Genomic DNA, 17360 nt, shown 5'->3' with positions numbered 1-17360 from the left:
CAATAGTGTGATAGTCATCATGAATTTATCTAATGCTCTGAGATCATGGGTAAGTCAGTAGGAGGAGGGAAAAGATTCCTCTTCTGAAATTTTAAAACTGTGTATAGGTCAAGTAGCAAAATAATCTCATTTGTTTTACTCTGTATGTAGTAGAGGTTGTATAAGCTCAAATGGCAAGCCTGGTAAAGAAAAGAAAGGGCCAGGATGTTTTTTGTTTTTTGTTAAGGTTGCTCTAATTTTGTAATATGCAGGCTATTACACAGTTCCTTAAAATTGCACAAAATAGAGCTGTCTTGTCTCTGCTGTCTGTCTTGTTTGGAGAGTGAATTCCAGTGAAGGGCTCTATGTTTTAGAAAACTGTTAAATTTTAAATTACTAAGGGTCAACAGCTGAATTCTACTGTTAAGACTGAGTATGGGTGGTATTGTTGGACGGTGGCAGAATTCAAGGTGAGAGAGATGTATAGTGTAGACTTAAAAAGAGGAAGGCAGCTCTGAGAATTGTGATCTACAGGTATAGAATTTCCACCAGCATATTAGAGTTTCTATTGGAATGCCTGTCCCTCAGTAAAAGAACTTAGTTAGATCAAGGATGTTATTTTTAATATATTTTTATTTTTAGTTTTCAACATTTACTCTCATAAGATTTTGAGTTCCAAGTTTTCTCCCTACCTCTTTCCCCCCACCCTAAAATGACATGCAATTTGATATAATTCTACATATACATTCATATTGAACTTATTTTCACATTGGTCATGTTGTGAAGAATTAGAACCAATGGGAGAAATCATGAGGAAAAGGAAACAGAAAGAGCAAATCTGCTTTGATCTGCATTCAGACTCCATAGTTCTTTTTTTTGGATGTGGACAGCATTTTCCATCATAAGTCCTTTGGAGTTGTCTTGGATCCTTGCATTGCTAAGAAGAGATGAGTGTATCAAAGTTATTCATCACACGATGTAGCTGTTACTGTGTACGATGTTCTGGTTCTGCTCACTTCAGTCAGTAGCAGTTCATTTAAGTCTTCCCAGGTTTTTCTGAAGTTTGCCTGCTCATCATTTCTTATAGCACAATAGTATTCCATTGCATTCCTATACCACAACTTGTTCAACCATTCCCCAACTGATGGGCATCCCTTCAATTTCCAGTTCATTGCCCCCACATAAAGAGCTGCTATAAATACTTTTGTACATGTGAGTAATTTTCCATTTTGTTATGATGTCTTTGGAATACAGACCTAGAAGTGCTATTGGTGATCAAAGGATATGCATGTTTTTAAAGCCCTTTGGACATAGTTCAAGGAAGTTAAAGTCAATCTTATTTTCTTTGCCTTAGCCTCAGAAGGTAGACAGGAACTAGTTCAGCAATTAACATACTTTAATAAGCATTCAGGCATATGTTTAAGACTCACCCAGTCCTTCATAGGGTTGTTTGGCCTTCTAGATAGGCAAAATAAGCAGTTGTGATTTGAAGAGGTTAAGGTACTCTTGGCCAAAAATGTTGCTTAATGATGTCTGAAATTGAATCATAGCTTCTTTTTCAGTTAAATGTTATCTTCTTTCCAAAGACCTTATTTAGAACAAAAAAATCCTTAGTAGAAGATAACACATTAAGTCACTGAAACATCGCATTGATTTTTAACAGATTGTTTTCTTCCATGATGAGAGAGATCACTGAGTACCATAGTGAGGAGAGGTGAAGAGTATAGAGAATATAGCCTACTTTAACACTTTTTGGCTTTAAGTACCTCCTATGTGCAAAGCACTATATTGAAGGGTTGACAAAGAAGGATGGCCTGTGTTTTTCTGTATATATGTTCTCTATATACTCTATTAGTTCAGTACAAATATATATTCAGGCACTTACTAAGTGCCTACCTTTTGAAGACTGCTGTATTATTGAGAAATTTGGAGGTGGTTATTTCAAAGTGACTGATTCCACCAAGAAACTCACTGTCTACTAAGTTTTCCTTTGAATGGGTGGTGTTTTTTACCCCCTTGATGGAATTGTCATTCAGATTTATGGTTCTTTTCAGATATTAATCTGGCTGCAGAGCCAAAAGTGAACCGAGGAAAAGCAGGTGTGAAGCGTTCTGCAGCGGAGATGTACGGGTCAGTACCAGAACACCCTTCTCCGTCCCCTCTACTCAGGTCCGGAACTTTATTATTTATAAATGCATTGCGTCCATCCATGGACATTTTCTTCTCTATCTGTTTTCTGAAAGTGGGAGGGCTAAATGAAGTTTAATGCTTATTCTATGTACAGATTAGTTTGAATGTATTTTAGAATGTTTTTCCAAGCCTCCTTTGTTATTTTACTCCCAAGAATTATGATTCCTTCGATCTTTTTTAGTATTTTAGTGTATGTAATATAAATGGAAGTTAGTATTAGGATAATACTTTGGCTTTTCAGGAAATCTTTAGAAATTGGGAAGGAGTATTTTTAATGCGGAAGGGGGATAAGTACTAGTGGAAGTATTTCATTATGAGTCTTTGGACATAATTTACTATCTAGAACACTGCACTTGGGGGTGTATACCTGAAATTAACATTTTATTAAGCTTTTCCCTATCTAGATAAGGTATGTTGTAGCACAGGGTGCAGAGGAACTCATTTGGAGGCAAGGAATTTTTGTTGAAGGGATTGATTGTATGAATGATTCAAGTGTGTGTTGAGCCATGTGCTGTCTTTGGCCTTATCTCTTCCAGTCTGCTGTTGTGATATTGTGGTAACAGCTCCACACTGACAGTCTTTTTTGGGATTTGTCTTTCAGCTCTTCCTTTGACCTGGATTATGATTTTCAACGAGATTATTATGACAGGTATGGGTTTTATTCTCCTTCTGAAATAAGAATGAATCAAATTTTTAGATTAGTCTGCCTCTGAGATTCTAAAACAAAACATTTTAAAAAGTTATCGCCTAAAATATGTTGTCAAGTGAAAAGCCAAAGCAGTCTGTTTAACCAGTTGCTGTAGTGTGTAGGTCCTTGGCTATCTTTGTATAGTTCTGTGCATTCACCTGTAAAAGTTAATATTGTCTTTATGTTACTAACCAAGCTAAGGTAAGGAGCCTATGACTCCAGTCGTGCAGTGGTAAAACTTAGAGTAGGTTCTATATTAGTGTCATACTCCTTCACCACTTCTCTCCCCCTTCTTCCACTTTTTTTTTTAACCACTTAACTGTGTGCTTGGTAATTGGCAATGTCTTGAAATAGTTTCTCACTTGAAAAAGGAACACTAATTTCTCTGAATGTGCCTCAGGCAACTACCTAGAACTAAGTTACTAATTCAGAATTGTTTAAATTGGTATTTGTGGAAGAAGATAATCATGTTGAGTTTGAATATTTGAGTATGTATTCAGCACTTATGTTAGAGACTAGGAGATAGGATATAAGGGTCTCTATCTCATGAGTTCATGGTGTAATGGGGTTAGGGGGAGAGACCCAGACTGATATCTGAATGGACCAAAGTAGAGGGTGAACAGTAGAAGATATAAATTGTAGATACTCAGTGGATTTAAGGAATACTTAATATGTTGAATAGGGTATGAACAGATTATGGAAAGCCTTAAAAGCCTTGAAGAAAAAGTTAAGATTTGATGGGGTCAAGAAATATCTACTGAAGGTATTCCAGTGGTAGATCTGCTGAAAATGATGTTTGTACTTCCAAGGAACAACTAAGCTTTCTACCATATATGGATCTCTTCTACATAATAGACCACCCTGGTGGGAAGAAATTATGTATGTAAGACTTTTAGCTCTCTGGCTAAACATTTATTCTTCAGTTACAGAAAAGGAAATTAAACAATTAAGTATTGCAGTTCTAATTAGTAGATTAACTTCTTTGCTTTAGAAAAAGTGAAAGTTAATGGATTATAAATAATTGTTCTTGCATTTTGTGTCTTATATTTTATAACAAAGTTTGCTTTACCAGCTTGGAATCTAGTAGTTTCAGATCAAATTTATGATCAATCATCTCCTTTTTGACTATTTAAAAGGAGCATAAGCAGTCCGGGGTTCTAGGAAATTGGTCTATTAACTTCTTTCTTGATTAAATAAACTTTTTGGACTGTTTTTGTCTTCTGAGTTTTACTTTTTAAAGAAGCAAATACATTATAAAGAAGTAAATACATTAGCTAATACATTAGCACCATGCAAATTCATATGTCTTAGGAGTAGGTATTAGACCTCTTCTTTCATTGACATTGGAGCCTCCAAATGAGGAAGCTTCTAATAATGGAGATCAGTATCTTCTTTACAACCTAGAACCTTAGAGTTGCCTAGAGCAGTAGAAATGGATCCTTGGGTTGCAATATTGTCTTAGAAAACTGTAAATTAAACATTTCCTAATTACATTTTAATCTGGTTGAGGCAGAGATTTGCAGTCTGGCCTAGAACACTAAACTGTTGCCAGTTTGTATCAGAGGGTAGTACAGGAACTGGCCCAGGGCCAAACTTATATCCATTAATTAATCCATACTTTCTCATGCTTTTTGTTAGTCTCAATCCTTTTTCCATCACCTTTCTACTGAACATTTTTCTTTTTTTTAAAGTTTAATTGATGTATTTTGCTTTATCACCAGAATTTCTTCTAATATCCCTCTTCTCCCCATCCCAGAAAGCTATTCTATAAAATATTTTTTAAAAACAAAGAAAGAAGAAAACTCTCCAGTGAAATGATTATCAGTGCATAATTTCAAATTGCTTTCCAGAATGGTTGTACTGGGTCTACCAACATTGCGCTAGTGTGCACAACCCCTTTGACATTGGCTTAGACCAACATTGTGCAGCATTCTACAATAAATTGAAAATAGATACATGACCTTAATATTAAAGATCATATTATAAAAATTCATGGCTATAGGTAAGGAGAGATGTCTTCTTACCCAAAGGATAGAGACAATTATGAAAGATAAAATAGTTAACTTTGATTACATGGAACAGAAAAGTTTCTGCAGAAACAAAATAGTATGTAGGGTAGGAAGGGAAGCACTTAACTAATAAAAATATTTTGTCATATTGGAATAAGTGATACCGATACCCAAGATACATACTCAATGAACAGAAATAAATGTGACTAGATGCCATTCTGTAGTAGATGGTAGTAGTGATCAAAGGATAAGAACAAAAGTTGCAAAATGTTGACAACCATGTGAAAGAATCCAAATCACTAATAAAAGAAATGCAAATCAGAACTAGCTAATCTATTTCTGATGGAATTTAGAAAATTAATAGATAATTATTAACCTTATGGTTTCTGTGACTTTTAAAGTCAGGGCAAATAATGGTCTCAGAGGATACTAATTAATCTCTGTGTCCTTTCAATTTCTCCCTAGTGATTCTTTGATTTTACAAAGTCATTTTATTTGTTGGGTTTTACTGTCATTTATAGTTTATTCATAAGCAAATTTTTAGGTTTTTATATTTCCTTAAGCTAGAATGCTTTCATCTCTAGAAAGAATAGCTGAATAATTTCTAAAACTCTTAATATTAAAAATTTTAGTTTCATACTAACCTAGACAAATAAAAGAACATCCTATTTATTTTACTTTTCCTTCTTAATACAAGTTTGGGAAGAGATTCTTTTTTTTTTTGGATAGGGATAGGGAGAAGTAACTGATCTTTTTTGATCTAATGTTACAATACAGTTAATGATGACAGTTGTAACAAACAAGATGGAACTGACAAGATTTGGATTCTAATATATGTGGGGCAGGAAGTTAGAACAGGGAACTGAGACTCAAAATATGTTCCTCCCTCTTTCTTTATTTTTTAGTCACTTTTTTTAAGGTCCAAGGTAATGGTGTTGCACATAAAAGTGATAAAGAGTGGTAAACTGAACCTCTCAGTTGGTTATCCTAAGTGAGGTCACTGGGTATGAGTTCAAAAACTGTGTTCACCCAAGGTGATCAAGCTTTGAAGAGTCTATCATAAACTAGCATCTCTTTTTATTATTTTATAGTGAGAGGATGATCCTGAGAACAATAATAAAACATTCCCCATCCCCCAAGTACATATTATTATGGAAATACTGTCATTCAAAACTATTGAATTTTACAAGTCCCGACCTGACACTTTGTTTTGCTATGTGTCTTCCTCTGTGAGCTTGCTGTAATTGAGACAGAAAAGTAGATCTGACTTTTAAATGAAGGTGTTTTATCATTTGATTTCTAGTCAGATAGGAAAAGTGATAAGATGATTTTAAAAATAAAATGTTTTCCACATTTTTAATCCTTTCTCCCTTCCTTCCCCTCCATGTAAAGCAAATAGTTATTTGTGGGAATTTCTCCCTTCTATTGGGTATGTCCATTTAAAGCATATCATATCAATTAGAATATTAGAATACTTTTTGGTGAGCCTAGATTTGAGAGACAAATTCTTCTTTTTTTTTGGCTTTTTGGTGAGGCAGTTGGGGTTAAGTGACTTACTCAGGGTCACACGGCTAGTAAGTACCAAGTGTCTGAGGCTGGATTCGAACTCAGGTCCTCCTGACTCCAAAGCTGGAGCTCTATCCACTGCGCCACCTAGTTGCCCCGAGACAAATTAATATTTCACACACATTCCCTCCTTCTGTTATTGTGGTAATTGTGTAAATTGTTTATCTTTGTTCTTGTTTCCTGTTATTTTTAATATCTGTTGTTTGTGATAGTTCACAGTATTCCCTAACATGTGTATATCTCACAATAATGCTTCTTGTTCTTTTCAACCACAAAAAGTATTACACAAAAAAGTATTACATCAAGCTATTAGTAGTTTGGTGACTTGCTCCTATGGATAGTTATGTCAGACTGATTTAAGTCATCCCTCTCTGAGTGGACCACAGTGACACAACACTGTTAACTTCTTACTATCCAGCTCTCTCCTTTTTTTCTTAGGAGTTACCAAGAATATCAATTAAAAAACTATTTAGAAGAAAAACTAAAATAGTGAACATTTTATCAACTGGATTTTCAATTAGTAACAACAGTTGACATCTTTGGTGCTTTTAAGATTTATGAAATTTTCACATACGTTATCTCGTTTGATCCTTACAACAGCTGTGTGAGGTAGGCGCTGACGGTATTTCCATTTGACAGATAAGGGAACTGAGGAAGAGAAAGTTAAAATGACTTGTCCATGTTTTGAATTAGGTAGTGTTTGAAGAGGAATTCTGAACCTCAGGTGTCTCTTCTGACCCTGAGTATAGCACATGATACCTTTGCTTTGCCTTGCTGTGCAGTACTTCAGCTGTTATGAGTGATACATTTATAAACATTTGCTGGTGGTTCATCTTATTTTGTTGATTATTTTCACTCAAAAAAATAAAGGCAGTCCACTGCTTCCATATGAATAACTCATTTGCAGAAGGATGTATAGGGGGAGATGTATTTGTTAGTCATGTTTGTTCTTTTTATTAAAGGCTAAAAGAGTATAGAACAATATTTGAGTAGCAGTGAAAAGCAGTTTCTTCTCCCATTCTCTTATCATACTACGATTTTAGCTACAAAAAATTCCGTAACTAGTTAGTAGCTAGTGAAATGTTGCCTTAAATTCCAAGTGTTAAATTAATAGAAGTGTTAACATTACATTCCTAATTTGAGTCTTCTTTCTTAGTATATTAAGTGAAGGATTTAAGGAGAAGTAGAATCCTTAAGTAACGTTGAGATGGCATTTGTATGAGAGGGCAATACAACCCTACAACAAACGGTGTTGGTTTGTTGCTTTCAACAAGTGGGAAAGATTTTCTATTTTGACATTAGTTTTGGGGCATTTAGGTGGCGCAGTGGATAGAACACTGACCCTAGATTCAGGAGGACCTGAGTTCAAGTCCAGCCTCAGACACATAACGCTAGCTGTGTGACTCTGGGCAAATCATTGAACCCTATTGCCTAGCCAAAAAAAGGGGGGGGGGAGAAATTAGTTATAAGAATCAAAAAACAGCAGATCCTAGTAGTTTGACAAAATAAGATGCTTTTCATCTGTTTCCTTCTGGATAAAAAAGGGTGCCTAAACTCATTCCTATGAGAAAAATGCTTCATAACACGGTGAGGACAAGGAATCTATATGCATAGTTATAGTAAATTAAATGTCAGGATATCTGGGTTCTAGTTCTGTCTTTTGTAGCTTTGGGTAAGTCAGCTCAATTTCACTTCATCTCTGAAGGGGTAGGGGATTGGATTGGATCTCTCAATCTTAAATCTGTTTAGTTTCAAGACCCCTTAATGGTCTTGTTGAGGATTCTCTCCCCCCCCCCAAAACAAGCTTTTATGTGGATTATATCTATCACTGTTTATTATAGTAGAAATTAAAATATCTTATGAGAAGTTTTATCCTTGTGGATCCCCTGAAAGAGTTTTGGGAACCTTCCCTCAAATACTTCCCCCCCCCCCGCTGTCCCTCGACCACACTTTTTGAGAACTGCTAAACTAGATGATCTGTATATAATTAGAACTCTTTTCTTTAGAAGTAAAATCTGCTGTTGCCTGTGGGATGCCTCTACCTATGTGTCCTACTTCACATTCACTATGTCTAAAACAGAACTGCATATCATTTGCTCTAAAAAGGCTCCTCTTTCCGAATTTACTTGCTGTATAGGCTGAAACATCACCATTCATCCTGTTTGTAATCTTGAAGATTACACCTTCACCTTATCAAGTCTAGTTGATAACTATTTAACAAATCCTTCCCCCTTTTTCTTCTTATTGCTACCAACAAAGTTTTTAGGCCCTCATTACCTGAAATGTTTCTTTCCTCCTCACCTTTACTTTATTCTTCATCCTATTGCTCAATGTTCTGTTATGCATAGATCTGATATTAGCTTCCTATGGCTTATTCTTTTACCTTGGGCAAGGCCCTTCATAAACTAGTACTATTGTCTTTCCTTTATAGCTCTATTAATAAGATCTTAGAACTGGAAGGGACTGGTTGAATTCCTTCATTTTTAATTTTTTATATTTTAAAATCATTTAAAAATTTACCAACCATTGAATAAGATAAACATTGCTGTATCTGTATTGTATAACAGAAGATTATACACAAAGCTACTTAGCTCTATTATATGCAGTTTATTTTTTCTTTAAAGAGTTGTTTCACTGCTTCCCTCCCTTTTCTTACTATATTCCTTTTTTCTCCCCCTTAGAATAGAAAAAACAAAACAAAGTCTTTATAGCAAATGCATAGTCAAAACAAATTGGCGTCATTTTAAAGATAACAATGGTTGGTCCAAGGTTGTAATAGTCAAGATTTGAACTCTGATCCTCTGACTCATAAATTTACATGTTTCCCAAGGTACTGCTGTCACTATGCTTCCCTCGCATATTCAGTGCCAAATCTGACTGTGTTGCTACCAAACAGGTATTTCCTCTTTCTACCTCCAATCCTTTTTTGTTCATGCTACCAAAGAATGGATCATAATGCTATGTTACCACAAAGCTGTCCCTGATCCCCTACAACAAAAAAGATTATTCACTCTTGGACTTCACATGATCCTTTGTTTAGTAGCTCTCATTTTAATAATGATTATAGAGGGGTTTAACTATGGCCCAGGCAAATTGTGACAAGTTTTGCGGATTTGAGATTTAAATCCAGTCCTTCTGCTCATTCAGTGCTCATCCTTTAAAGTTTTCAGATGGTTAATGATTTTTAAAAAGTGTCATTTCAAAATACATATCTCTTACCAGAGCCTCATCTTTTTTATTAAAAAAACCATTTTTTAATGGAGGAAATGGAGTTGAGCAAACCTTACTCAACCATTGAACCAAATCTGACAGTGTATGCAATGTTCTACACCCATACTCTTTGCAAAGAGATAAACTTTAAGGATAAATTTGATCATTGTAATTATGTATCATTCAGTTTTGTTCTTTCCGTTCAAGTATTTGAAAGAGTCTTATCTGTTGCAGATATAAAGATCTGACTAGCTGGCAGAGCCAGGAACAATGAATAAAATTTACAAAGAAAGAATTTGGGTTCCATGTCAGGAAACTCATAACTAATTTATAGTTAAGTAGTTTAGAACTGTCTAAAAGAGGAATAGCTCTAAGAATGTTCAGTCTCTTTGGAAGCCTTCTAACAGGGGCTAGATCACTACATAGTAGGTATGTCACATTGGAGATTATTTTGGGTGTATGGGTTGGACCAGATGGCTGCTGATGTCCCTTCTAGCCTTGAAATTCTATGATTGTGTCACAAGAGGAACACCGTTTGTAGTTGAGCCTCTGAGCATGAGAATAAGACCTTGCCTCCTTACTATTTTTTCCTTAAATATCTGTAATTCTTTTTCCAAGGTTAACAATACATTGCATGAATGTTATTACCCAGTATTTTATGTTTACATTAGCTTTGCAGAGTCTTGTAACATATAGTCTTGAATGTTTGCAGTGACGCAGATTAGCAAATATATTGTGAAAATGAGCTACTTTTCAAAATTGGTCTTCATACCATTACCCAGTGTACTTATATAATAAAGGATAAAAGTGGAATGACTTTTGAAACAAGAATACTGTTTGACCAAAAAGAATTAGAAGGCAGCTATGTAAGATAGAAAATAGCAACTGGTTGTAAGTCTTTTTGGATGATAACATTGAAACCAGTTTTCCCTTGCTCATCCTAATTCACATAGGTGACATACAGTGGCAATAGGTGACATACAGTGGCAAAAGAGTTCTTACACTAAGCAGTATGTAGGTTAAATTAAGAACAGGGCCTTGTCCTCAAGGTTTATAGGTAACGTATAGGTAGATATGGGTTAAACAATGATATGAATTGAATATAATTGAAGGAAAGCAACAGGCATTTAACAGATGTCATATGTTTTTACTGCCATTGCACCATAATTAGAATGGATTACTTAATCAAGTCCAAGCTCAGGGAACTATGATACTCATTGAATCTATGATCTCATCAGTTTGGGTTAGCTTTTGTTGTCCATTTTTTTGCTTTAATTTCGTGGAAATGGTCCACTCAATATTCTGGGTTCCTTCTTGATATTGTAGTGAGACCAGTGGAGGTCATTTCTTGCTGTGTGGCCAGTTCATTTTTTAGCATACATTTCTTTGATGACACCTTGAACTTCTTCAGTGTTCTTCATTTTAAAAATAATTGGTATATTATTATACCCATCATATCCTATTAGTGTTTGTGATGACCTTTAAAAATTTTATCAATTTAGCATTCTTTTTTTCTTGTCTTTAAGGTGTGGGAGTGGAGTTGGCGGGAGGAATAGGAACTTGACTAACATATACATAGTAATGCAAAACAAGTTTCCACATTAGCTGTAACCAAAAATGTATGTCTCATTTGGGTTATTTAGTTCTTCACCTCTCTGTCAGGTGAGTCATATTCTTCATCATTGGTTCTCTGGAATTGTGGTTGGTCATTTCATTGATCAGAGTTCTTCAGTCTTCAAAACAGCACCTTTTTTAAAAACCATATTGTTATATTTAATATCATAACTGGAAAAGAAGCAGTAAGAACAAATGAAGGATGTTATTAGAGATTATTATTTCCAGCTATATGCCAATAAAGCTGGCAACTTCAATGAAATGGATATTTATAGAGATAGGAGGTTACCAGATTAACAGAACAAGAAACAGAATTTAAATACCTAATTTTGAGGTTGATGCGAACAAGTCATTAATATGCTCCCAAAGGGAAAATAAAGCCCTCGTACTAGAAACACAAAAAATCTAGGTACACAAAACTTTTGTAAAAGTAGAAACCGAAGGGATCTTACTAAAATCTTAAGAAACAGATATGATCTTGATATCTAAATCGGGGAGAGTTAAAGAGAGAGAAGTTTAGATTAATAATTCTTAATAAAACATTTTCATTTAGAAACTTGTACTCCATATCTTACTCTGACAAAATATCTGATGGAATGTTGGAATTAAAAAGATGGGACTTTGTTCCATGGGCAAGATTGTGGTCGTTAATGGAGTTTTGCAATTTCCCGTAGTTAATCTCCTCTACTTTCTTCCTGTTCAAGTTTAGGTTTATTTTATTGTCTTCTACCAAATAAACCCATAATTACAGAGAAACTCTATAAAGGTTTTCCATCTGTGTCAACCTGAGAAGTAGACCTTATTTATCCTCCTAATTTTTCTTTTGTGGATGGTTGGAAGAGAGTCCAAGTTGTAGAGGAATTCCTTGTGAATGTTGAGGTCTTCCAAATCTTCCTGTTTTGCAAGTGACATTCATTTTTTTACACTGGTAAATTATACTATAATATTGTAAAAATAAACTTTTATTGAGAGACTTAACTCTTACCATTTATAATAACCACCCATAATTCTGAGGATTGATAATGAAGAATGTTTACTTCTGGATAGAGATGAAGGACTAAAAAATGCATTATGAGATAAATTTTTGGACATGGATAAGGTGGATATTTGTTTTGCTTTGTATATTTTAAAAAATTTTGGTTTTCTTTAATTTCAGTAGAAGTGATTGTGTGTGTTTGTGTGTACACATGTATACACATGATGGGTGCAGAATAGATGTAATTAATAGATAAATGATAACTTCAGTGGGGAAGGAGAAGGATCTAGTAGGTGGAAGGTCTCAAGTAGAAGGTAAGTTTCAACCTGACCCTGTGGCAGAGGTGAAGAAGAGGAAGAGCATTTGAGATGTGGAGAATAGCCAGTCTAAAGATACAGAGATGGGAGATGGCTAGACTATAGAGGTTGATGATTAAGTAGGTTGATGCTTAATAGGTATTTGACCATAGGAGCTTAACCCCTTGAACTTTTGTTTTCTCAGCTATAAAATTGGGATAATAGTCAATCAACTATATTTTTAGGGAATCTTAATCTAGCCTGGACGTCTCATGGACACAGCAGTTATTTTATATATGAACTAGTTCAGGGAAATCTTGAAGGACGTGGGATTTCACAGTGTATAATCTCTTTTCACTATGATAGAACCTTTCAGTTTTTTTTTACCTAATGAGTTAAAATAGTACAGTGGTCCAGATCTCTGAGATGTTTTGACTTTCTTCTTGGGATGGCTTGAAACTTAGGTTATTAGACACACTATTTCAGAGGCTATTCTGACATGAGGTGGGTGGTTTTTTTTTTTTAACTTAAGTTTTTTTTTTTAACATCACCATATTTCTCCTTAGTGTCCTTGTTTTTAAAAGACAAAAGAGAGTATGGGAGTCATCATAACTGATTAATTTACAATGTGCAATACTTGTGTGCCTTTCACTTCTTTGAAAGGTTGGATTGGGAGTGTCTTCTCATAACTCTATCAAGCTATGCTTGTTCTTTGCAGCATTAAATTTTGATTTTTTTGTGTGCAGAGGTTCTTTTCAGTTAGTTGTGCTTATTTTAGTCTACATCATTTCATGCTTCTGACTTCATCACATTCATCATTTCTTACAGTACAACATATTCCTTTATATTCATGTTACCATGATTTATGTAGACATTTCCCCAAGCAGTAGGCATCTAATTTGTTTTCAGTTGTTTGCTATCACAAGAATACTGCTATAAATACTTTGTTGTATATGGTGACTTTGTTTTCAGGGGCCTCATTGGTTTCGAAACCCAGTAGTGGAATCTCAGGGTCAAATGATTTGAACATTTTAGTCAATTTATTGATATCAGCATTTTTAAGATTTACAACTTGTCAGCATCTAAGTGGCATAGTGTCTTCGTTTTTGGATCTGGAATTGTAAAGATCTGGTTAAAAAAAAATAGTAACTTTGTGACCCTCTGGGCAATATATTTAACCTCTCTACCTCAGTTTTTTTCTAAAATAGAGCACAGACCATACAATTACTTAAGGATCAAATGAAATAAAGCACTTTGCACATTTTAAAGCTAAACTGTTGTTATAACTTTGGAAATTCTCTGAGTCTGAGAATCATTTATAAAACTAGGTAATCTTATTTCATAGTAGGTCTAATAGTTGTATGTTAGTTTACCGTGTGATACATTGCACTCTCACGTAAGGTCATCTACCCTTTCAGTTATTTTAACTTTTGGACAGATGAAAATTTCCACAACTCCGACCTTCCATACCATCCTCAAATTAATAAAGTTTCTGGTAGCATGCAACGTGTAACATTTGACACTGTGTCTGGACATTTGGTCTGCTCTGATTGGTTTAGAGCAAGGGTTTTGTTCAGACCTTTCATCTCTAATTTGACTAGTTGCTTATTTAATTATGCACAAAGTCTTGTTTAATGCTCCTGTCCCTTGAACTGAGCCATCTTGTAAATAAGCCATTCCATTGGAGATCAGGAGAAAGAGTGTACATAATTTGAAACAAACCTATTAGTCTTAGAAGGACTTGGAAGGAGTATTACCTTGTATTTCAGTGCAGTTCCTAATCTCTATTAACTAATCTAAAAATCATTTAGGGAAAGGTAAGAGGAATTTTTAAATATTAAGATAATATAATATATTATTAAGCTAGACATCTTTTAATTCACTAAATACTTGCAGAATTCCTGTTTGCAGGATTCTTGAATCCCTTTCATGAAATTTTCCATTTAATGGTGGAGATGAGAGATAGAGAAGTCAACTTTTAATATAAGGTATAATATGAAAGTACCTTTTAATGTATTTAATGTATTCAGCAAGGTACTGAATGCTTTGGTAGTGCAGACAACAGTTTACTTATATCTAAAGCCACATGCAGGAAGTGGTGATTCAACTAGATTGTGAAGGATGTGGTCAAGATTATGTCAAGCTTTTGAGGGAATGTTTTACAAAGTATACCCGAACTTTGCAGTACTTTGACTTCGAATAGTTTCATCCTTGAGGATGAGGAGAGCTATAAACATTTCTGTGTTTTGGAATTTGTCCTTTGAATTATTTTCTTTTATTCTCTGAATAGTTGTAGCTTTGCCCAATGTCGTTGAGAATTTGCTATGGGTAGAGAATCAGTTTCTTAAACTGAAGGTGAAACCAGGATAAGGTAATCACAGAATCTAGATTAAAAGGGCCTATGGAGATATCTAGCCTATCTCCTTTATTTTACAGATTGAAGAAATTAGAGGATTAGAGAGTAAGTGGCATACTGTCATCAGATGGTGAATAGTAGAGGAAGAATTTAAATTCTGGTTTTCAAAGCCAATGTGTCATATTCTTATAAATCACACCACATCCATTGCATCACATGGCTGGCTACTTGATGTTATATTAAGTGCCACAAAACTGGGTCAACCGACATTACAAATTCAAGAATCATAGGTCTGTTTTGTAAGAATATATGTTGTCATGTCATTTTTGGTGGAGAGTATAGATGGTATTTTGACATCAGTCTAAATTTCATATCTTTTTGAGGAGGGGGTATACCGAGAGCTATCATTTCATTAGTGGAATCAGCTCTTCTCTCCCAGTGCAGCTAGGCAGCTTCTTTGCAACTTTTTGTGATCTTGCAGAGTTTCTTGGGGGACACTGAGAGGTTGACTTGCTTAGAGTTACATAGCCAATATGTCAGGCAGGATTTGAATCCAAGTCTTAACGATTCCCGTGCCACTTTTTGTCCCCTAAACCACATTGTTTTTATATGTCTCAAGAAAAAATAGAGTTTGTTTCCCATTTGAGGAAGTATGTGGGTCAAAAAGAATAAAATGCTGACCAAATGGGCATTTGGCATTTTGGGAAGGGGGAGGCTTCCTTTTTCAGGTTAATGTGAAGAAAAGGAAACAATCTAATTACTGAAGATGAAAATCCTAGAAACACTTTTGAATAAATGTTAGGAAATAGAACAACAGTCAACTATTAAGGAAGCAAAATTAATAAGACTATTTTTTGTTTTTGCCACTTTGATGCATCTGTGGCTGTCTCTTCACTAGTGCAGATCAGAGCTCAATACAAGCCACGTGATCCATAGCCTTTCTTCCATAAATAGTCCATGAAGAATCTACCAAGCAAGATGGAGGCCTTTTTTCTGGGTCTTCTAGTATTTTCTGAGTATCATTCAGTCTGTGATAGCCTTGTCTCTTCCCAGTCATAGGTTTTCTTATGGCTTATATTTTTGCCAATAGATATTCCTTGGTGAAATGTTACAGCCGTCTTAAAACTACCATGGACTTTTCTGTTACCCTCTGGGTACCTGCAGTTAGAGATCTTGAGAGCTTGAGTTGTTTCATTATTGATACTTATTGTTAATGGAAGAACATTCATCTTAAAAAGATAATATATGGTAGGGAGAAGTTCAGAATGATAGAAATCACTCTATATACAGGTTCTGTGTCCAAGTCACTAGTTGGATTGTTCATTCAACTGTGTCATAAAATTGGACAATTTTTCGTCCACTTGTCTTTTCTTGTGTGGTTTTCTAGGCTCTTGTATTGAGTAGTCATAGATCTCCTTGAGGTGATTTGGACCTCAATGGATCCGGGAACAGCATCTGGAGAATTTTACTTCTATAGGGAATTTTATCTTCTGTTTGATCCTGAGCAAGACATCTTCATGAAACTGATAAAAAAAAGCATATCTACTTACCAATTAGAGTTTGTAGGAAAATATATTATCGTGTGCATAGGAGACATGGATTGGTTATTTTGTTTTAATGAAGAAACTTAGGTTCTTATAGTTATACCTCAGTCATCTTCCACTAGTAAAAGATACCAGATAGCCTTTTCTGTGAAGAAATACATTTAAAATTTTTCCCATTCATTTCTAACAATTTTATCACGGTAGCTTTTAAGACACGCATGAAGTCTATTTTATATGTGCACTGACAGTTGGTGATACTTTTTAAGTTACTGGACAAGTTTTTATTTATTAAACTCTTACTATGTGCCAGACCTTATGCTAAGTGATGGGGGGATAATATAAGTTAAAAATATATGGAAGGGGGCACCTAGGTGGCACAGTGAATAGAGTTCCAGCCTTGGAGACAGGAGGACCTGAGTTCAAATGTGGCCTTAGACATTTGACATTTCATAGCTGTGTGACCCTGGGCAGGTCACTTAACCCTGATTGCCTCTCCAAAAAGTAAAAAACAAAAAAATAGAGGGTAGGTGGAGTATTATTTAGAGAGGAAAGCTCTAGAATCTGTGGAGAGAACTTCATAAGAAGAAAAGCTTCATAAGAAGGTAGTGCTTGAGTTGTGTATTGATAAAAGTCGGTTTCTTGAGAAGAAAGAACATTCCAGGCCTGGAGGACAGGTCATTGAATGTCAAGGCATGAAGACTGAAGATATTGTCATTTGAGGGGGAGGGATAGCAAGTCCTCCCTTGTGTCAGGATTGTAGAATTGGTTGCAGAAGAGTGTAAAAAGACTGGAAAGGTAGAAAGATGCCTGTTGGTGAAAAGCTTTAAGTACTAACAAGTTATTTGATCATGGAGATGTTAGTCACCAGACTGGACTATTATTATGGTCAGGTTATGGGCTGTGATGACATGATCAGATTTAAATCTTTGGGA

The 17360-nt window shown here is 35.0% G+C and overlaps 1 protein-coding gene across 9 annotated transcripts in view; it reads left to right on the top strand.

Annotated features, from left to right (window-relative positions):
* The window catches only part of HNRNPC (heterogeneous nuclear ribonucleoprotein C (C1/C2)), a 56278-nt gene that overhangs the window by 29533 nt on the left and 9385 nt on the right, over nt 1-17360 (top strand). For 7 of the 9 annotated variants that reach the window (XM_027843002.1, XM_027843001.1, XM_027842997.1 and 4 more), the window contains 2 exons: nt 2034-2148; nt 2771-2818. In XM_027843002.1, the coding sequence (XP_027698803.1) occupies nt 2034-2148; nt 2771-2818 (163 nt within the window). The remainder of the gene's footprint in view (nt 1-2033; nt 2149-2770; nt 2819-17360) is intronic. The other 2 variants (XM_027843004.1, XM_027843003.1) reach the window with 1 other exon arrangement.

This window comes from Vombatus ursinus, unplaced genomic scaffold, assembly GCF_900497805.2.
Source record: "Vombatus ursinus unplaced genomic scaffold, bare-nosed wombat genome assembly UNPS02014894.1, whole genome shotgun sequence".
Taxonomy (NCBI): domain Eukaryota; kingdom Metazoa; phylum Chordata; class Mammalia; order Diprotodontia; family Vombatidae; genus Vombatus; species Vombatus ursinus.
Note: the sequence above shows the minus strand (reverse complement) of the source record. Positions and strands in the feature narration are given on the sequence as shown.